This window comes from Nicotiana tabacum, chromosome 22, assembly GCF_000715075.1.
Source record: "Nicotiana tabacum cultivar K326 chromosome 22, ASM71507v2, whole genome shotgun sequence".
Taxonomy (NCBI): Eukaryota; Viridiplantae; Streptophyta; class Magnoliopsida; order Solanales; family Solanaceae; genus Nicotiana; species Nicotiana tabacum.
In genome coordinates, this window is record NC_134101.1 from 220,781,217 (window position 1) to 220,803,872 (window position 22,656).

General features: G+C 36.8%; 2 protein-coding genes across 2 annotated transcripts; one reads left to right on the plus strand and one right to left on the minus strand.

Moving 5' to 3' along the window:
* The first annotated feature begins 7,036 nt into the window (after nt 1–7,036).
* On the plus strand, nt 7,037–15,080 carry LOC107782517 (uncharacterized). Its single transcript, XM_016603401.2, has 5 exons — nt 7,037–7,229; nt 9,415–9,729; nt 12,675–12,876; nt 13,792–14,020; nt 14,767–15,080. Exons 1-5 carry the CDS (start codon nt 7,143–7,145, stop codon nt 15,014–15,016), a joined length of 1,083 nt encoding a protein of 360 aa, XP_016458887.1. The 5' UTR covers nt 7,037–7,142; the 3' UTR covers nt 15,017–15,080.
* A 904-nt stretch (nt 15,081–15,984) lies between these two features.
* On the minus strand, nt 15,985–22,370 carry LOC107782518 (nuclear transcription factor Y subunit A-1-like). Its single transcript, XM_075244559.1, has 6 exons — nt 22,227–22,370; nt 19,251–19,512; nt 17,962–18,083; nt 17,770–17,838; nt 17,091–17,252; nt 15,985–16,560 (listed from the first exon to the last, which is right to left on the minus strand). Exons 2-6 carry the CDS (start codon nt 19,504–19,506, stop codon nt 16,432–16,434), a joined length of 738 nt encoding a protein of 245 aa, XP_075100660.1. The 5' UTR covers nt 19,507–19,512; nt 22,227–22,370; the 3' UTR covers nt 15,985–16,431.
* Between the last annotated feature and the right edge of the window lie 286 nt (nt 22,371–22,656).

Consider the following 22,656-nt stretch of genomic DNA (forward strand, 5'->3'; position numbering starts at 1 on the left):
TTGTATAGACCTCATTCAATCCCATCAAAAATTAGATAAGTCGTCGATCCTGTTCTGCCTTATACATAGTTTCTTTTACTCCACATGTGCAATTACAACTGCACTGAGATTTAACACTCAAGGTGTTCAATTCTTCCCACAATCTCTTCATTCGTGTATAATATGTGGTAATGTCTAAGGATCCTTGTGCAAGATCATTAATTTCTTTCTAAATCTGATACAATTTTGCCCCATTTGTTTGGTCATAACGATCCTCTAATTCCCTCCATAGCTCGACCGAGTCATTTACATACTCCACACTGTCAGAGATTTCTTTAGCAAGGGAATCGAGGATCCATGAGGTTACCATATCATCACACCTCTCCCATTTGCGGAATTAAGGTAAATCAGGACTAGGTTTTTTAAATTCCCCATTAATAAACCCTAATTTGTTCTTAACTGACAGAGCTCGCAATACGCTTCTTCTCCAAGAACGATATCCAATTCCATCGAACGGAACTAGTACTAAGGTCATCCCAGGACTATCCAAAGGATGAATGTAGAGGGGATTACCTGTATCGATGACCAATTGGTCATTTCTGCTTGTGTTAGGAGTTGTCTCTTCAGTTTGGTCGATAACCATATGCGAAGTTCCGATTCGATGAGTTTGAAAAGTGTAAAGTTTTCAGCTAGGTCTAAGACCTTCAATTGTGAGGTGATTTTTTTTCCAGAATTGGGTGGCAATGGCCAAAACCCTAAAAATTGACGAAGCTAAATGAAATTTGGAACGAGAGTTGAAGACGCTGAAGAAATTTGAGCCGATGTCCAAGCTCTGACACCATATCAAGAATGCATGCAAGCTCAGATGAGTAGAGCTCCCATGGAGTCTACTAGAACATTCTGAGAGAAGAGAGGAAGAAGAGAGAATGAATGAATCGAGATATTTTCTGTAAAATGTGAACTCTCAACTCATTTCACTAATTGTACAAGTATATATACATGTTGACTAAACTAATTTCTCATTGACTAATTTGACTAGGCTAACCGCTAAGCTAACTACAAACTAGAAATTATATTACATAATACAATAATGAATCTATTAACAATAATAACTATACTCAATAAAGGAGGTGTGGTCGTCAATGGGGGAGTTTTCGGTGAGTGAATGGTGACAGAGATGGAGTTTGAAAAGGAGGCTGGTGTATAGTTCACTTTTACCTTTTTTCTTCCTCATTCAAGGTTTTGTTGCTTCACTATTTATTTCAATTGCTCTTCTTCGTTGCCTTTTCTAGATCACAAGCTTTTGCTATTGCCGAAGTGTTAGCTGTTGCGGAAGCCAAATGTATATAGTGTGAATAAGTCACAACTACTATACCAAAAATTATGACAGCCACCAAATAATAAATAAGACAATAAAGCAACAATAAAGGGAACACCAGAATTTACGAGGTTCGGCTAATTTTGCCTACTCCTCGGACACAACCAATATTTTATTTCACTCCAAAAATACAAGTGAAATAATACTAAAGAGAGAAGATACAAATGCCTTAAACAGATGAGAAGGCAAATGAGAGGTGTGTTTCAATTCTAAACATTAGGCCTTCTTTTATAGGGGAAAAATCCCTTCCAAACTTAACTCCCAACCAATGTGGGACTTTGGCATTTTGCCAAACTTCAACAAATCTCCACCTTGGCAAAATTCCACATTTTCAATTCTCTCTCAATAACAAATTTTGGTTGTGTCTTCATCTTCAATCTTCAGTGTTCAACAATGTTGATCAAATCCAAACAATGTTGAAACTTGACCGCAGTCACCACCTTTGTCAGCATATCAGCAGGATTCTCTGTAGTATGAATTTTCTTCACCGTGACTCCACCTTCTTCTATGATTTCTCGTACGAAATGATACCGAACATCAATGTGCTTCGTCCTTGCATGATAAACTTGGTTCTTCGCTAATTGAATAGCACTTTGACTATCACAAAAAATTGTGATACCTTTTTGTTCAACACCAAGCTCCTTTAGCAATCCTTGAAGCCAAATTGCCTCTTTCACAGCATCTGTAATAGCCATGTACTCTGCCTCTGTTGTAGACAAAGTAACTGTTGACTGCAAAGTAGACTTCCAACTAACTGGTGCCTTTGCAAAAGTAAACACATAACCAGTAGTTGATCTTCGTTTGTCCATATCACCCGCAAAATCTGAGTCACAATATCCAACTACAGACTGATTGTCTTCCTGCTCAAAAACTAACCCGACATCTACAGTATTATGAATATACCGTAGAATCCACTTCACAGCTTGCCAATGCTCCTTCCCTGGATTGTGCATATATCTGCTAATAACTCCAACAGCTTGTGAAATGTCAGGCCTTGTGCAAACCATTGCATACATCAAGCTACCAACAACATTTGCGTATGGTACCTTTGACATATACTCTCGTTCAGCTTCATCCATTGGCGACATAGTAGTACTTAGCTTAAAATGGGAAGCAAGTGGAGTACTAACTGGCTTAGTCTTATCATCTATGCCAAAACGTTGAAGTACTCTCTTCAAATATTCCTTTTGAGATAAACAGAGTTTCTTTGAACGTCTATCTCTAATTATCTCCATGCCAAGAATTTTCTTTGCCTCACCCAAATCCTTCATCTCGAACTCCTTCTTCAGTTGAATCTTCAACTTATCAATTTCTTCCGAATTCTTGGAAGCTATCAACATATCATCAACATATAGGAGAAGATATACAAAGGAACCATCTTTAAGCTTGTGTAAATACACACAATGATCGTATTTGCTTCTCTTGTACCCTTGCCGCAACATAAACTCGTCAAATCGCTTGTACCATTGTCTAGAAGATTGTTTCAATCCGTACAACGATTTTTCAAGTTTGCACACCATATTTTCTTTTCCAGCAACTTTGAATCCTTCTGGCTGAGTCATGTAGATTTCCTCCTCCAAGTTTCCATGTAAAAACGCAGTTTTTACATCCATCTGAACTAGTTCCAAATCCAATTGTGCTACCAAAGCCAACATAATTCTAATGGAGGAATGTTTTACAACTGGAGAAAACACTTCATTGTAATCAATTCCCTCCTTTTGAGCATATCCTTTGGCCACCAATCTTGCTTTGTAGCGAACATCTACTTGGTTAGGAAATCCTTCCTTCTTTGCAAATACCCATTTGCACCCAATTGCTTTCTTTCCCTTCGGGAGATTGGCCAATCTCCATGTATGATTCTGATGAAGGGACTGTATTTCATCATTCATGGCAATCCTCCACTTATCTTCTTCTGAACTTTGGACAGCGTCTTTATAAGTAGTAGGAACATCATCAGCTACAATTGAGGTTGCACAAGCAACCGTCTCTATGAGACGAACAGGTTTCGTTATTGTTCTTTTTGGCCTGCTGGTTGCTATTGATTCAAGTTGTTGTTGAGATTCCTGAGTTGGAATCTCCTCTACTGGCTCTCCTTCCAGAGGGTAATCTTCATTTGTTTCCTCCTCTGCTTCTTGTGTAGGAAAAATAAATTTTTCCTCAAACTCCACCTGCTTAGAAGCACCTTCATTTTGTTTGGTATCTTCTGTTACCTTATTTACCATAGCAAATTCATCAAAGGTAACATCTCTGCTGAATATTACTTTCTTTGTCATAGGGCACCATAAGCGATATCCTTTGACTCCAGAAGTAATTCCCATAAAAATAGCCTTCTTTGCCCTTGGATCCAATTTTGACTCCGTCACATGATAATATGCAGTTGAGCCAAACACGTGCAAAGAGTTATAATCTACAGCAGGTTTTCCGTACCATTTTTCAAATGGTGTTTTGCCATCAATAGCAGCAGATGGTAGACGATTAATGAGGTGACATGCATATGTAATTGCCTCAGCCCAAAATTCTTTGCCCAAGCCAGCATTGGACAACATACACCGTACCTTCTCCAGCAAGGTCCGGTTCATACGTTCTGCCACTCCATTCTGTTGTGGTGTATGTCTAACAGTGAAGTGTCGGACGATGCCATCATTTTCACAGACCTTATTGAAATGATCATTTTTGTATTCACCTCCATTGTCTGTGCGAATACACTTGATCCTCCTGCCTGTTTGATTCTCCACCATCGTCTTCCATTTGAGAAAAATTCCCAGCACTTCATCTTTGTTTTTCATTGTATACACCCACATTCTTCGAGAAAAATCATCAACAAAGGTTACAAAATAGTGCTTCCCACCCAATGAAGGTGTTTTGGAAGGACCCCAAACATCAGAGTGTACATAATCCAAAATGCCTTTAGTATTATGGATCGCTGTACCAAATTTAACCCTTGTCTGTTTCCCTTTGACACAATGCTCACAAAACTCCAAGTTGAAAGCCTTTACTCCTTTTAACAATCCTTGATCTGATAGAGTTTTCAAGGATTTTCCTCCAGCATGTCCCAAGCGCATGTGCCATAGCTTGGTTGCTTCTGCCTCTTTGTCGTCACTGGATGTTACTGTCGCTGTCCCAATAACTGTACTGCCACGATAGCGGTACATATTATTATTCTTCCGATTAGCCTTCATTACCACTAGTGCACCGGAGCATACTCTCATCACTCCATTTTCTGCAATGATTTTGAACCCTTTTGATTCTAGGGCTCCCACAGAAATGAGATTCTTCTTCAAATCCGGTACATATCGAACATCTATCAATGTTCTGATCATTCCATCATGGTTCCTTAATCGTATTGAACCAATGCCATATGAGGTAAGAGGGCTGTTATCCGCTGTGTGGATGACTCCATATTCTCCTTCTTGAAATTCCATGAACCAGTCCCTGTTGGGACACATATGATAGCTACAAGCCGAGTCCATCAACCATATGTCTGATGATGTTGATGACTCTGTTGTAACTAATGAGAAGTCTGAATCATCACAATCAGCTACATTTGAATCCATAATGGCCTTTCCATTGTTATGTTTGGCCTTATTCTTCAACTTCGGACAGTCTTTCTTCCAGTGCCCTTTTTCTTGACAAAAGGCACATTCATCTTTGCTGGGTCTGGATCTTGACTTGGATCTTCCCTTCTTTGTCCTCGTTTGATTTTGAGGACGACCCCTCACAAACAGTGCTTCTCCTTCTCCGCCCTTCTGTTTTTCTCGCTTTCTTTGTTCATAGCTGTACAAAGCTGAACAAACTTCTCTGAGAGAAATTTCGTCATTTCCATGGAGTAGAGTAGTTTCAAGGTGCTCGTACTCATCAGGAAGTGACGCCAACAACATTAAGGCCAAGTCACCATCATCATAAGTTGTATCCATATTTTGCAAATCTGTGACCAACTTATTGAAACTGGTGATATGTTCATTCATCGTGGTACCAGGAACATAGGTGAAGTGAAACAGTCTCTTCTTCATGTACAATTTATTTTGACTGTTTTTCTTCAAAAATTTATCCTCCAGTGCTTTCCATAATTTACTTGCAGAAGTTTCCTTTGTGTATGGATATTTCTGCTCTCTAGCAAGGTAGGATCGAATGGTACCGCAAGCAACACGGTTGATAATTCTCCAATCTTCTTCTCCAATAACATCTGGTTTCTTTTCTTCAATGGCCAGATCTAGCCCTTGTTGAAAAAGAACATCTAGAACCTCGCCTTGCCACATCCCAAAATGTCCGGACCCGTCAAAAATTTCTACCGCAAATTTCGCATTTGACACAATTCTTGTCATAAGCGAAGATGCCAATGATGACGTATTGTTGACACTTGATGTAGATTCTTCTTGTTTATTGTCCCCCATATTTGACACAAATATTATTTAATAGCTGACGACACAAATCAAGATTATTTCCTTTCTGATGTAGAAGATCAGACTAAGCTGCAACTACAGAGCATACTCAGACAGAACCTTGACTCAGTTACCAAGATAAATCTTTTCTGATGTGGAAGATCAGACTATGCTGCAACCACAGAGCATACTTAGACAGTACCTTGGCTCTGATACCAATTGTTGCGGAAGCCAAATGTATATAGTGTGAATAAGTCACAACTACTATACCAAAAATTATGACAGCCACCAAATAATAAATAAGACAATAAAGCAACAATAAAGGGAACACCAGAATTTACGAGGTTCGGCTAATTTTGCCTACTCCTCGGACACAACCAATATTTTATTTCACTCCAAAAATACAAGTGAAATAATACTAAAGAGAGAAGATACAAATGCCTTAAACAGATGAGAAGGCAAATGAGAGGTGTGTTTCAATTCTAAACATTAGGCCTTCTTTTATAGGGGAAAAATCCCTTCCAAACTTAACTCCCAACCAATGTGGGACTTTGGCATTTTGCCAAACTTCAACATTAGCAACTTATATCACAATTTCAGGTATATATATCTATTTAATTTTTCTGAAATTCATTGGATTTTCTTTGTTCTTTGCTTGCTAAGAAAAAATAGAATGCAAAGAAGAAGGACAACTTCGTGAGTTTCGGAAAGCATAGCTGATTCCAAGCTAGAATTGGAATCCAAGTGCTATAATTTTCATTCAGAAATCACAAAAAAAATCTTTCTACATTGAGAGTTGTAGCTTTTTGAAGTTATAATATATGTTACTTTGATGTCTATCCAATACATATATCCATTTCAACTTCAACTATTCCTCTTCTTAGGCTATCATCCCACCTTAATACATCCCCAATGCACTCATTATTCCAAATATCTTTTGAATAATATATATATAACTATTCTAACGTAATATCATGCATTTAAGACGAAATTAAATATAAGTCTAAGCTTACATATATTTAAATTTTTTACAAGGCGCTATAATTTTAGTTGAGATAAATAATTTCATAAAAGTTGATCTTTGCGGGTTTTCTTCAATTTAAAGGTCACATGTTGCTCACGAGTTAATTTGGTGAAAACATAACACTGTCATGTGTTATAATAATAATAATAATATAATTATAATTATAATAATAACAATAATAATAGAGATCCAATGTGCTTAATTTTAGTAAATGTGGAGGACTAAAACTGCCGAAATATATATCTAATGGACCGTTTTAGACCAATCCCCAAATGTAAAGGATTATTTTTGTGATTTTCTCTCCTCAAACCCAGACTAGAGACATGGAAAAAACGCTTTATTTCTACTCTCTGTGTGTGTGTGTGAGAGAGAAAACACGGAAATGAAGAAACCCGGCGGAGCAGAGAAGAAGAAGGTGAGACGATCCCCAGGCGTTGCATCGAACGGTTCGAATATCACCCCTCCAAGGGTAAATTCCAAAGCAAACATCACACATACTAAAAATTGTGTTAATTTAATTTCTTCTGATCTGATTTTGTGAATTTCATTATTTTAATTTGTGTGTTTTTTTTTTTTTGTATTTTTCCATAGGATCTGTGTTTTTTGTATGCCATGATTTTGATTGTTGAAATTCATTTTAGCTTTTATAGTTAATGGGCAATTCGTTCCTTTTGTTTGGTTTTGAATTGGTGGTATAATGTCGTGCCCTATTGGGGAAATATAGAAATGTAAGGAAATATTTGCTAAATATGATAAAAGCTATTTACTTACAGTTAGTATGCATTGAATTTTTCTTTCGATATATAGGCGATTCATTTATCAGTATTGCTGATAACTATTTAATGGTAGTTGCTATACTAAATTGTACCATAGGATGGAAAAAGACTCCAGTTTGCTAAATCTATCTTTCATTTAATCTATAGACAACAAGAACATCCCGAAAACCTGTCCTCCTAGATTGGAGCTGATGAGTGCTCACATGCGTAAATGAAAAGACATGAAATAAGAATGAAATGCAAAAATCAACTAGTAATTACTAGATAACTCAATACCTGATTCTCATCCATTAAAAGGGCAGCCCGATGCACAAAGCATCCCGCATTCTCGCAGGGTCCGGGAAGGGCCGCACCTTAAGGGCGTGATGTAGACAACCTATTTTAATGCAAGTATTAGTTGCTACTTCCATGGCTCAAACCGATGACATATTGGTCGCATGGAGGTAACTTTACCATTGCTCCAAGGTTCCCCTTCCAGATTCTTTTCCATTAGTCACTAATAATTGAATTAAAGAAAATATAAGGTTTTTCAATATAAAATGATTTTACCCTTTGATGTTTGTTAGTTTGTTCTTTGATTAAATGGATTCAATTGTCATACCCTAGAATGTGATTATGGCATTATGCTTAGCCTAGATGCCATCATCATTATATATGGAACTATATGATGCAGATGACAGTTTTTTGAGCTATGGATTAGGGGACTGACTTGTATGTTTCTTGAGTAGACCTTTGGACTGCTCTATAATGCTTGGTCATCCATTACTTGCTTGTTCCCGACTATACATGTCTAGTTTCACTTCCACATTAGTGATGGCAACTATCTTCGTACATTTTCTTTGCTAACAAAACCAGGGATGCCAAGCGATTCTCTCTTTCTTGTTTTATCCCAAATACTTGCCTTTCCACTTTTTGAATATTTAACTCTCTTTGAATTAAATAATTGATGTTAATAGCATTTGAATGCCCAAATATGAAAAGGGAAAAGAGTTTATGTGTAGAACGATGAAGGAAAATCTCTGACCCCCATCCTCACCAATGGGGCTACCCTGGTTTGGGGAGGCACATGCGGAAGTTTGTTTTCGTTCTATAAATTTTTTCATTACGATGCCATCGGTAGAATATTTATTAGATAGGTCGTAAGTTAGGTTTTGTTACCTCATTTCAATAGGCTTAAATCTGAAGAGGTCGCATTTTTGTAATTTTCTTAAAAGTGGTTTAGAAGATGATCTCAATAGTATCTGTTGATCAACATATTCACACATTTCTAAGATGTAAGATTCCTAGTTCCCAAACATTATCAGTGTTTCTATTAATCTTCTGGCATAGTCCAGTTTTAAGGGATAGAGAAAATGAATAGCTATACTTCTCCATTTTGACTGCGTTGCAGAACTACACAATCAATGGAGAGAAACTCTTAGCCATGTTGAGACCATAAAGAAATAGTTAAACAAGAAAAGAACAAGAAAAATTAGCATTTTGAAGGGTATCTATTGAACATCTCCCTTCCTTTTTGTATCACTAATAAAACCTTCAATTTTGTTTGGCTAATGGAGGTCCACTAATCAGTTGCCAATGAGAAAAAACTTAAATGCTCAGAGTTATAAAGCTGTATTGAATCAGGTAAAGAGTTGTCCTTTCTCGAATCAGTTGCTGTTTAGATATTCTTGACGGGTAGGAAATCAAGAGGGTTTTATCATATAGGAAGGATGAAGAGTTAGCATCTGAGGTTCCTATGATGCTGCATATTCCCCTTTATGTGGTTCTTGTTAGTTGAAATATATTACTTTCCAGTTTGTGGTTGTGATTTTTGTAAATTTTTGGTTGGGATGATTTTTGTAAATTCCCATTTCCCCATTTGTTTACTTTTAATTTCAGAAACAAGGTGTGAAGAAGGACGTCTTCCAGCTATTTGCCGAGAAAGTAAGAGATCATAAAGGCTTGGTGTCTCGTTGGGCTGTCCTACAGGAAACACGGGTAGAGTATTTCAGGGGAAAAGATTTCGTCGCTTTTGTGAAAAATCATTCAGAACTTAAAGACATACTAGAGTCGGATAGAGATTTGGAGCCTGAAGATATTGCCAACACGCTGCTTAAAAAGAATCTTCTAGTCCGCTGTGATCGTGTGGTAAAGACTGTTCGGCCTGGGAAGAAAAAGTTATCTTCTTGGCCAGCGCATTTGGAGATATACCATGTGAGTTTCTTTCTTGATTGAGTCAACTATCGAGAATGTTAGAAATTCCTGTCTTACTGTTAACTTGATTTCTACTAATCTGGATTCTGTTCACAAATGTGTTTGTGATCCTGACATATCCATGACCAGTGGGTATGACTTCGATATTGATGCTTTGTACCCTTCAAAATACAACGAAATACATGCTATGTGGGCTCATACCCGTGTTTGATATTTACACCTGAGATCTTATTACATAGGGTTGGTCCTCCCATAGAGTTAATAATTCTTTGATCTTAACTTGCACTTTGCATATCGACCTGGAGAAATATTAAGGTTATTTTGGTTCGTTATTGAGCTAACTCTTGGGCCAGAAAAATCGCATGGATCTAGTTTTTGAAATATTGATATTTATTTTTAGAACTGTCTTAGTTTGGACATATCTATAGAAGATAAATTCGATGTAATTGGCTGGTCCAACTGGTACTCCTTCAGTAGACCCTAAATTCAGATCTGATCCACGTATCATTACTCCTTAAAGCTGCTATTTTCTTAATCTATAAAACAATATGAATATGAGTGAATCGTCTCTGCAAATATATCAATTTAGCCACTTTTAAATTATGTCTCAATTCCAAATTAGTTAGGGTCGGTATGAATAGTCTCGGCAAATATATCTCCGATATATGCTGGTACCTTCTCCTCAATTCATTTACAATGCTTTGCTTTATGTTCCCTTCTTGCTTTTACCGCTGTGCGATGGGGCTCTACATGTCGTGGAATAATCATAAGGATCGATAGTTTAATAGAACGAAACTACCCAATAGGTGGGGCATTGGCCACGTGCTCACCCCACACAATTTCTTGTTTTTAAATTATGTTGTTTTGTGCAGGATTTGTCTATGACTTGCATGTTTTGTTCTATGATTAGAGTTTAGTAACTTGGTACATACGATGTACTTATATTCCCTACAAAGTATTTGGGATTGCCTTTGGGCTCTAAATACAAATCAACTGAGTTTGATGAGAATGTAATTGAAAGATGTGACGGAGTTGGCCTCATGGAAAATTTAGTACCTGTCAATGGGAGGTAGGCTAGTGTCTTGGACAGTTTACCTACCTGCTAGGCTGCTACCTATCACAGTTCCCAATCACCTGAAAAGTGGAAAAACAACTGGATAAGTTGAGGAGCAAATTCCAGTGAGAAGGAAATCACGAGCAACATAAATTCCTCCTTGTCAATAGCAGAAACGTTATGAATTCTAAGGAGGTAGATAGCTTGGGTTTAGAAATCTGAAGATACACAACCAATCCCTCTCGATGAAATGGTTGTGCAGATTTAATATCAATAAAGAGGTGCCCTCGGGGCTTTGATCTAGTGGTAAGAGCGCATCACATTATGTGTGGGTTAGGTGCATGTCATAGATTTGAACCCTGCTGCAGACAAAAGCCTGGTATTTGAGTGGAGAAGGGTAGAGGGGCGGGCCCATATCCACTTTGTTTCAAATGGTGTGCCACTGCCCCACGGGGTTTCTCGATTATGAAAAGAATATCAATAAGAGACTTAGTGGAGAAAAGTAATTGTGCCAAGCATGGAATGCAATCTCAATGGAGGACAAGAATATTTACTCTGCCACTTGGAATAGGCCCATGGAAATATATCAGCCAGCAGTGATATTTCAGCAAATATATATGCTACTAAATATATAATTGGCCTTGGAAAATCTTACTGAGAACAAAGGCCCCCATAAAGGTAAATTGCTTCACATGGATTCTGATGCATGAGGCGTTTTTTACCAAGGACAATCTAATGAATGGAGGATTCAAACTAAGCAATAGATGTTACCTCCGTCAGAATGTGTATGCGAGAGACCTTTTTGCAATGTAACAAAGGAAGCTTGGAATATGTTCCTGAACCCTTTTGGCTTGCAGTTGGTCACAGCTAATGGAATAAATGAAACCTTCAGCAGCTGGACTCTTTGGAAAGTTCAGAAAGACAGAGAGGAAGCTGTGGCAGTCCATCCCCAGCTGTCATTTTTGGACAATATTGAAAGAAAGGAATAGAAGATGCTTCGAAGGAGAAGCAACCTTAATCTCCGCTTTGATAGCTAGATGTCTTTTGAATCTGCACGGTTGGGAAAAGTGTTTTGAATTAATTTTTGGCTTTTGTTGACTCTTTCTCTATCGCTTCTACATAGGAGTCAATTCTGTATAGTTTGCTTACTTTATCAAAAAATCTAAACGTGGAAGTTATTTTCACCTTGTTTGGTAATTATTTCTTGATTTTCTACAATTTTACATACAGTTCCACTTTTTCTTGCTCTTTAAAATTAAATTCGTCTTTTAGCATACTGAAAATAAAATATCTACAGCTTACACCCAACCCATACACTTGCCTTTTAACGCAGTTCTTGAACAAATTAAAGATTTAAATCATCGCAACCAGAAGGAACTGAGGACATTATTCTCTATATTCTTTTACCTGTTTTTTCCCTCTCTATCCATTATTGAATTCTCTCCAATTTCCATGGAAGAAAAAACAGTAATAAACACTTCAATGGTGAAGTGCCACTTTGCTGACAAGCTACCCCATAAATTATCTTTTTTTTTAAATGGTAACAGAAGCTACCCCATAAATTTCTTCATTTGTGATCCATGATCTTCATGTTGTGATTGCTCAATAGTTATGAAGCTGTAACTGAAGGCTGGTTTGTCAATTACTAACTTCCTGTTTCTGATAGCAGAAGAAGAAAAGAAAAGTGTAAATTCCACCTAAGAAGTTAGACATTCAAAAATGGTGTTCTTGGAGCAAACTTCTTTAGAAAGTGTTCTATTTATCTTTTAGAGCTTTATACGAATTTTCCACATTTTGACTGAATTTTAATTTTTTGTTTACCCTAATGATTCTTTTACAATGGTTTTCTTACACCTTTTTGATGTTATTTTGTTCAATTGGTGTTGTGCAGGATCAAGCATTTTCTGAAAATGACGCCTTTTTTGCATGGACATTTGTAAATAGGAGACCCTTGTGGCAAACACTTCTCTCATTTTTCTGGCCGGTTTTGACGTTAGCAATCTGTTTGTTTCCTGTTTATCCCCATTCAGTCAAATTGCTTATACTATACTCATGCGCCGGTCTCCTCCTCCTCATACTTTGTTTGCTATTCAGTAAGTATTTGGTGCTTGTTACCCTTTCACTTCTCAAATTTCCTTGTTATTCAGCTTCATTTTTGTGTGTAGAGCTGTATGATGCACCGTGATGTGGCCACACTAATACTTGAAAAAATTAACAGCTTCTGACAATCGTAATATTGTGACATGGGGGATGCATCAAATAATTTAGCAAGTCGATAGGTCCTTCAATCATCCATAGTTGCAAAAGGTGGAACAGAAGTGTATTAAACCTTAACCTACTTACAAAGATTTGCTGTTTTATATATCACTCAAACACCAAATATTTGTTTGATCGACTACGAAGCAAAAAAAATCTTGGTTTGCTTGAGATTAGCGACTGGAGGTACAGTCTACCATTCATATGTAGAGGAAACGTAAAAAAGAAAATTAATTTATATTGCCCTACATGTTTCTCACATGGAAAACCTTTCGACGGTACTTTTTTCATTTGTTTTTTTCTTATAGGCTTAAAAGTAAATATATTCAACTCCGTTTCTACCTGTTACTGTGGAGTCAGGCCTTGATCTATTTGTCCAACAAGTTCAGTCAGCCAACTGCTTAGAATTTTCTAATTCTAAAATACTCCTACTGGTCTGTATCATAGAAACCCTATGAAAGCTTCTTTTCTATTTTTGTCTATGACAGATTTATGGAAATTGCCAATCATATTTTGTTATCCTTCACTTGAATCCTCTAATCTAAATGGCACACATTGACAAATTTTATTAAAGCACTTCTGCTGGTAGTGGTGCCTGTAATATTTCCTTTATTTATGGGTAATTTTTCTGGTGTAAAATGGTGGCTCGGGCTGTTCAAGTCATGGTCTTCAAGCTTGTCATGTATTTTTGAGTCTGCTATTTGAAATTTGAAGTAAACTGCCATTACAAAAGATTTTTTTTATGCTTGCAGTAAGAGCTTTGATCTTTGGTGCCATATGGGTACTTTTTGGAAAGCGTGTCTGGTTCTTTCCCAACATTCTTGCCGAGGAAGCAACGCTGCAAGATTTGTTCCAGTTTTGGCCTCAGAAGGATGAGGGCGAGCGACCTAAGTGGACAGCAAGGCTTTTCTATGCAATAGTAGCTGTGCTTGTTGTTTTGCTTCTGAGGCATCACGCTCCTGATGAGGCTGCAAGAGCCAGGTGTGCTTGCTTGCATTTTTATCTCTCAAGCCTATGAGTTCATTTGAGGAAACAGAATAAAAATCAATTTGTATATGTTGAGATTTCCTGGAAACAATCTCGATGCACTAGATTCTGGATGTTCATACAGATTAACTTCACGGGCAAATAACTTGCAATTTAGTTTCATATCTTGAGAAGCCGCCAGGGCTTTGGTTAGTGATAATAGTGCAGCACATGATGTGTGGTTAGGCGCACACCACAGGTTCGTACTCTGCCGCAAACAAAAACTGTATTTAAGTGGAGAAGGGTAGAGAGGCGAACCTATTATCCCCCGAGTTTTGAACTATGTACCACTGGTTGGGGAGTTCTCGGTTAAAGAAAAAAAAAGGGTGTCATATTTTGAGAATTGATTTAGTCAACCTAGGAACCGCGAGCCAGCAATTTGGTGGAGGCTTCTGATTCGAATCTGTCCCTTTTCTTTTTAACCGAGAAATTTCTGAGGGCCAACTGGCGTATGGTTCGAAACACAGTGGATCAAGTTTAATATCAGGCTTTAGGCTTTGGCAAAGAGTTCGAACTCGTAACATGTACCTAACTCACAGATCATGCACTGCGCCTTTACCACTAGACCAAAACCAAATCCCTGGGGGTTTCGAATCTGTTCTTTTATTCTGCTATATAAATTCTCTTTCTGTTTTTCGGACATACTGATTTTTTGGGATAGACCCTGCTGAAACTGAAATTCTTTTTTATCTACCTTGCAGGTATCAGAGGCGAGTTTCGAACATTATCGATGATGTGCTTGAGTGGTCTCCTAGACAGGCTCTGTCAGGGATGATGGAAACCGTGGTCAATGTCACCGAGTCTAACGATAATGCACCTGATGGTAGCAAAAGTAGCAGTGAAAAAGTTAATTTCCCAGATGACCTAGACGAAGAAACCATTCCCAAAGATGAAATTGGGGATGTTACTGGAAATGTAGAAGATAGTGATCATCAGCAAAGTGACTTGTAATTTATAAATGTTTGAATCATATGCTTTCAAGATTTTGATTTTGGTATCAGCTATCTTTTGTACCTTTTTTGCTGTGCTGATTCTCTTTTACCGTCAAGTATAATGCGGCACTCTATTTTGGTAACTTAACTAAATTTGAGAGCCAAGAAAGGTAAGTCCCCTAAGTAATATTTTGAAGCTTGGTTTCAAGACTAAAAAATATTTATGTTTGATAGAAAGAAATTCACAATTTATGTCGAGTGTCAACTTGTATATTGTCCTTGATGAACAAAGCTGTTTGTTCCATCAATCAATGTAAGGTTAAAAGCCTAACTGCTAGCAGCAAATAAAGTTATAGAAATATGTGGCAATATTTGATTAGACATGACGTTTAAGAAAAACTTTTTAAACTTTTGATATTTAACATGTTATCTCTATAAAAGCACATTATTAAAGGTAAATAGAAAGTTTAAAGTTAAATTATTTTTAAATATAAAAATATGTTCTTTTGTTGGGACATATTAATAAGTAAAGAGAGACAAAATGAAATAAAGAGAGCATTATTTTTGTTAAGTTGTGGTACCTTTGCGTATAATTGTACTTGTTCATGTTCTTTAAAGATGTCAAATCAAGATTGATCCTGCTAACACTTGACTCCCTGCCAAGTATAAGGGAAAACTATGCTTTGATTCCAAACTAGTTGATGTATAGATCCTCATTATCAGTTTCTCTCCACATTCTGTATTATGGGAATTTTTCATAAATTGACTAGCTTTATGCTGCGCATCAATCTGCAACAGCACTCACTCCTATTATGGAGTTAATACCTTACCGAGCCAATACAAAGTTCAACATCACTGGCCATTGCACACAAACTTTCACCTCACACTACAAACCATTTTTTCCCCAAATCGATTGTGTCCAGACCAGCTTGCGCGAATTTCATCACTTGGAAGATATTCCAGATTCTACCGTCATCATAAAGCCCAGGAACACAATGCCACTATTATCAAATTAAATAAACAAAATAGAAGTTCCACAAAATCAGGATCCTAAGATACAGCAACAGAAAGGAAATATGACAAGTATACAACCTACCTACAACTTTACATCCACCTAAAGGAAATATGACAAGTCTACAGCATACCTACAACTTTACATACCCTTAAATTACACAACATTTAGTAGCCATATGCCTACTAAAGTCTTCCTTTTCAACGCTAGTCTTAATCCATTTTCTTTTTTCTACAGAAGGGAAGAACTGAATTTACAACGCGGACAACCTCTCCTTCCCATAACATTGAAATAAAAAGCCAAGGATGAACTGCCACCAGTCTCGAACAAACCAAGACTGAAACATATAACTACTGATATGATCAGATAAGATTCAGTCCCTCTGCCAAAGTACTAAACCTCACAACGCAGAAAGATCCGGGTTAGAACTTAGAACCAGAACCAGAACCGGTTCCCTTTGAAGTATCAGTATCTGACTTTTTTGCAAAACGCCCTCCGGAAGCTCTTGCCCTTTTCAAAGCATGCTGATGTCGCGACTCGTGAAGATATGGCTGTATTATCGAGGAAGAGAGGAAATATCAGTAATGAGGATGAGTAAACAGAATAAACCGAGCACATCTCAAATATGACCAGCATGAATTCGTGCAAAACCATTTCAGCCAATCTTGTGAATTCAAAAGAAAAATACAGCGACAGAGAAACTCATAATGGTATTAATAACCAAAACATTGGCCTACAGAGTTCCTTTCACCATCAGTGGTGTTTTCGACTCAACAGTGGAAAAAAATAAAGTGGGAAACAACACTCTGCACAGATAAAAGAAGAGTAATATAAGATTATCTTACTCCATTTTGGGGGTGGTGCCTGGGGGAAGAGGGGGGGGGTAAACAGTTGCATCTCTTTCTTTAAATGATGAAAAATGAGCTCAGCCAAACAGTGGTAAGTCACTGTTCCGAACAAGGAATACGTACAAGCACTTCTCGGGTGGTTTCAATAACTGAGAGAACCTATAAAAAAACACATCGAACAGGAGAAAACAACACTCAACAAGCAGCACAGTGGATGAGGCAACACTACTAACCTTTCTAACTTTTATCAGCTTCTTTTCAAGTTCTGCTTTGGCACGTGACTCTCTCCGCCGCAAAATACCATGATACTGCTTGGCATTGACAAAAACAGGTTCTTGAGCCATTTCATGGGGCAAAGGCATCCTCAGGTGATGCATATCAAGTACATGAGGGACCTGTATTGTGCCATCTTCTGTTAGCACCTTAGAATATCTGGAGTTCAGCCACCAACAAGCTTAGACTCGGGCACAACTACGTTATAATGGATATTTCTTTTTTTTTTCTTTTTTTTTTGAATGTAATCTTTTATAATGGATGTTTTGTCAGTGCCAATCTTTTACTTCAACGGAAAGAGTAAAGAGTATGCTTTAGTAGTTTCCAAAAGACACATTGTACAACCACATAGAAGCAGATATCATGTTTCGATATCTTTTTTATTTCTATTTTTTGCGATTGATTTCTATGTTTGATATCCATAAGGACATAATACACTTGAGCAGTCCAGAGGCATCATAGTTAAAATTGGCAGAAAAGTAAATTGTCCTCTACAACAACAACATACCCAGTGTGATCCCACAAGTGGGGTCTGGGGAGGGTGGGGTGCACGCAGTCCTCTTAATTATTTAGACAAGTGTACAGAGGAAAATACTAAAAAAATGGACGTTGACTTCAGAATTCAAACCACATGCATACCATAGGCTGACCAAAAGGTGTCATCATCCCCCCGTAGTACAGGTCAGCATATAGATTTGGAGCACAAGCCTGCATGTCAATTACAGAATAACTTCAAAATCAGGGGAAAAAAAAGAAGACATCTACCAGTGAGATAACTCCGCAAGCAGATCCAAACTTCTCAAGCCCCATAGAAAAGTCAAACATACTTACTATTGAGTGCATAACAGGTTCAAGCTGTCCGGGATGTATTTGGATCCCATCACCCTTTGGAGGTATGGTTGATGCAATTGGCTGTAAATTTTGATCAACTTGCGGATAACTCCTTTCCCCATCTAAATTTAAAACAAGACTGCATTAGCATTACTTAAGTAATTTATAGCCATTAAGATCGTGAAAGATATATATTTTTCCCATCTCTACCACTGCACTTCCGTCCTCAACAAATATCGCACCTTCATTTCTCCCACTATGGCAAAAGATTAAAAAAGGAAGGGAAAGTAACTAGACAAATGAAGTATCATGGCATGCTTCCAATCCTTAGCAGCAACAACAATTACAACTATGCCTCAACCTCAAGCAAGCTGGGGTCGGCTATACGAATCCTCACCGACCATGTCACTCCATTTAAGTTCATTTCAGACTAATGTTATACAAAATAAAAGAAAAAATAGTACTAGAACTTGTCTATATTTTCTTCTTTTGGTAAGTGGTTCTCTAAATTTTCTAATGGTATATAGATCTCTTTTAGGGCTAAAAGACACCCAGAAAACATAGGACCTAAAGTAAATGTACTAACACACCTAAAACATATTTTTAACTAAATGGTATCGCCTATATATATCTTTTATTCCATTGCACCCTATTTCTCGCTAAGTTTGCATGAATTCCAAGAGAGTATAGGTCTTTCCAAACAATATCCTTCCATGTAGTTTTAGGTCTACTTCGTCCTCTTGAAGCACTTACACTCACCATGGTTTCGCACCTACAGATAGGTACATCTTGACAAGACATGACCAAACGATCTCAAGCTACCTTCTCTCTTTTATCCTCAATTTGTGCTACAGACTAAAGTTGATTAACAGACGACACATGACCAATGTTGCATACCTCCGAAAATACGAAAAAGATCAAGATAATCCATAAAGTGCTGATGCTATTAACTAATTCCACTAACCTGAAGTAACCAAAAAAAAAAAAAAAGATTTTGACAACATGCTTTTATTAGATGCAACACAAACAATAAAATTGTTTTTAATAGCTGGAGCTGCATCTTCATATTTCCAACTTGTATGGTGATTTAACTCTTTTCAGAGTAATGAGCAGAAAAACGGGGATGAAGCCTCTTATATATATATATATATATATATATATATATATATATAGCAAGTATATAGTAGAATACTTGTCAGAAAGAAACCAATGAAGAAAAACAAGCCATATCACTCTGTCAATGACCATAGTGGTTTATCTTTAGCAACTTTCAAGATTGAACAAGATACCTGAATGCATAGGTATGGTACTTTGTGAGTTTTCAGGAGCATCATCATCTTCCTCCTTGGCTCCACCATCAGATTGTGATCGGCCATCCACAGATTGTTCCCGTGATGACGAATCTGATGCACATTCCCGCATCAATCCCAGAGAAACAGGATTATAGCCAGCAGTATTCCACCAAGGTTCAGAATATACAATGGAATTCGGAACATTAAAAGTTCTGGCTTCCCGGCAGATTGCACTTTTGGACTTTGATTGCATGCTTCCCTAGCAAAGTATTTTAGCAAATCAAGTTTAGGGAATCTACAGTTATAAGCATATGGGGTTCCATGTACTACCAAAATGCAGGGGCGGAGCTGGACGCCCGAGTACGAGTTCAGCTGAACCCAGTAGCTTTTGCTAAATTAGTGTATATGAACAAAATCAAAAATTAAGAACCCAGTTATTAGCCTTGAAGTCGTTGTTCTAAAATCTAAACCCATAACATTGAAATCTTGGTTCCGCCTCAGCCAAAATGATCTAAACTCTAATGAAGGATACATAGGATAAATAGATTAATATTTGACAATCACAGCGTTTATTTCGACTTGGAAAGCATGTTTGATGATCATCTTTTTAGTTCTTTTCTTCAAAAGCAACTACCATGAATCTTTCCGTTCTACTCGTGAAGAAGAAAGAACAAGAACAAGAAAGCCACAAGTGACCCACCAAAAGCTTAGTGAACTGAAAGTCTTTATAAAACTGGAACTAACAAAAAAAGAAAGTTTCATGAGTTACCCTAATAATATTAGCAATTTGAAAAAATTTCCAGGCAACAATAAGTTGTGAAATATCCAGTAAAAGGCAAATTACTTGTCAACTCGCTTGCGTACTTTCCAAATAAAATACACACACACATAGCAAAATACACATAGTAAAGACATGCCACTAGACTTTCTTGCACCATAAACAAGTAAATTTAACCTTTTAACCAAATTTTGTCAAGACTGCTCAAACTAACAATGAGCTAAATTTTTTTTCTTTTCAGGAAAGGGAAAAAGACCAACATCTCGGGAGGATAGAGTCAAGTATAAAATCTTATTTTCCCATTTCCTCCGATTTCTTTGTACTTGTATAGCTATTCTTTTTCTCACATCTTTTACAACAAGAACTAACCTCATTTGTGGGATTATATTGGGCGGTTGTTTGTTTGTTTGTTTGTTTGTTTGTTTTACAACAAGAACCAAAAACCATAGCAACTTAACCGTATACATGTCTCCCTCATCCTCCCCTCCACCCAAGAGGCGTATGTGGTATGTCTGCTACAGGTTCAACCAAAACCAACATTTTCCATACATAGGGTATATGTCTATATAAAAATTACTCCCACCGTCTCAAATTATGTGATATTCTTTCCTTTTATAGTCAGTCTCAATAAGAATGTCATCTTTTGTAATTTAGAAACAATTTATCTTTAAAATTCCAACTTCACCCTTAAGGAACAGATTTACAGCCAAATAAATATCTATGGTTTATTTTAGATCATATCCATGCCAAGTCAAACCGCCACATAAATTGGGACAGAGAGAGGACTAAAATTTCAAAAAATATTAAATTATGCACCCTTAATTGCAAAATGCAAAAGGTTCTACAGTAAGAATTTAAATTCTGAATAGCCACTGTCCACCCTCATCCTCACTCTCACTAGGGATGGAAAACGGGGCGGTGCGGGGCGAGTTTAGGGCTATGTGGGGCAGGGAGGGTATAAGACTATGCGGGGTGGGTGCAGGTGTGGGGCGGTTTAAGCCATTCTTTTAATAACTGATGCGGGGCGGGGTGGGTTGCGGGTCTACGCAGGTTTATGCAGGTTTACACAAGCTTTTTTTAATCTTCTTTTTTTAAATTCATATCAATTGTTAATTATATTTTGTATCTTTGGTTTATGCGAGGAAATTCTCATTATATCATTTTAACCTTCTTCATTTTTACTGTCAAACACATTAACACCAATTGGAGAACTGATTGACGAAAACATTGAACAAGTTCTTCAATAAGATTAAGATCAGTTCTCAATTCAATTTATTTGAAACATTTAGCAGATATATCACATATATGCGTCAATATCTTTATTTTCCACCATATTTAGTGGACATTAATAAGAAATCCAGGTTTAACTTTCTTCTATTCTTAGCAATTTTCTGTACCTAATTATGCCCCACAACCGCACCGTACCACACCGTTTTCCATCCCTAAGTTCCTCACAACCCCCCCCCCCCCAACCCCCCCAAAGCAAAAGGAAAAAACAGAAAGGGAAATCTAATGGTAATTATTTCAACAGTAAATAATCCCAAGCCATGGCTATTAAAAATATTTTCAAAAAGCTTTTCTCTTTCTGAATTTTTTGGTAATTTTAGCAGAAGAGACACCTCAGCACCGCCACACCACCCAAAAATTAATAATACAATCCTTTTCAACTACTAAAAAATGAGATGCCTTTATTCATATAGTTACTGAATCTATTAATGAACAAAAAAAGATCATTCCAAACAATTAACATAATCTTTCCTAGAATTTATATCAGCGTTGGAAAAATAAATCAGAGCAAGAGAGCTAAAACATAATTAATTTTTTTTTTAAATAAGGGTGGTGTTCGACCCAGCTTGTTATTCCCACATGGTAATCAGAAATGAATTAAATTCCAGAATTGATAAAATTTGGAAAACTCCAAAGAGAAAACCATAAACACATGTCAAAAACACATACAATTGCGCCAGTAGAATTGTTAATTAAAAAAAAGACCTTAAAATTTGCTAACTGAAAGAGAGAAAAAAATAAATTAAAACCCAGAATTGATAAATTTTAAAGACTCCAAATAAACCAAAAAAATATATCATAATTACATGCCCAAAACACAATTGGGAATGAAAAAAGAGCTGAAAATTTGAGATAACTTTTTTTTTTCCGGTGAAATTTGAGAATTGAAAGTGGGAAAAAGAACTTACCCGTAAAAGGAAAGGGACAGAAGAGAGAGTAGTGAGTAGAGTGATTACTGATTGGTGAAGAACAACATATAAAGCTTTTTTGGGTTTTAAAAAAAAGATGAATGAAGAAATGAGAGAGAGAGAGAGAGAGTCAATTTGAGCAATTTATGGATTTTTTTGCCATTTTTTTTGCTGTACAAACGTAAACTGAAGTAAGCAAATACAGTATGAGTGTGTTTTTTACTTAGAATATACTGACATGTGTCCAAGAAAAGGATGCTAATGTTAATTTTTTATTCACAAAATAGAGGAAAAAACAATTTGATTTGATTTGATTTGACATGATATTAAAAGGAAAAAATGGATGAGCTTGTAATTATCCATTATTCCCTCCGGTTCTATATGAGTTATTTTTTAGAATTTGTCACATCCATTGAAAAAATTACTTAAA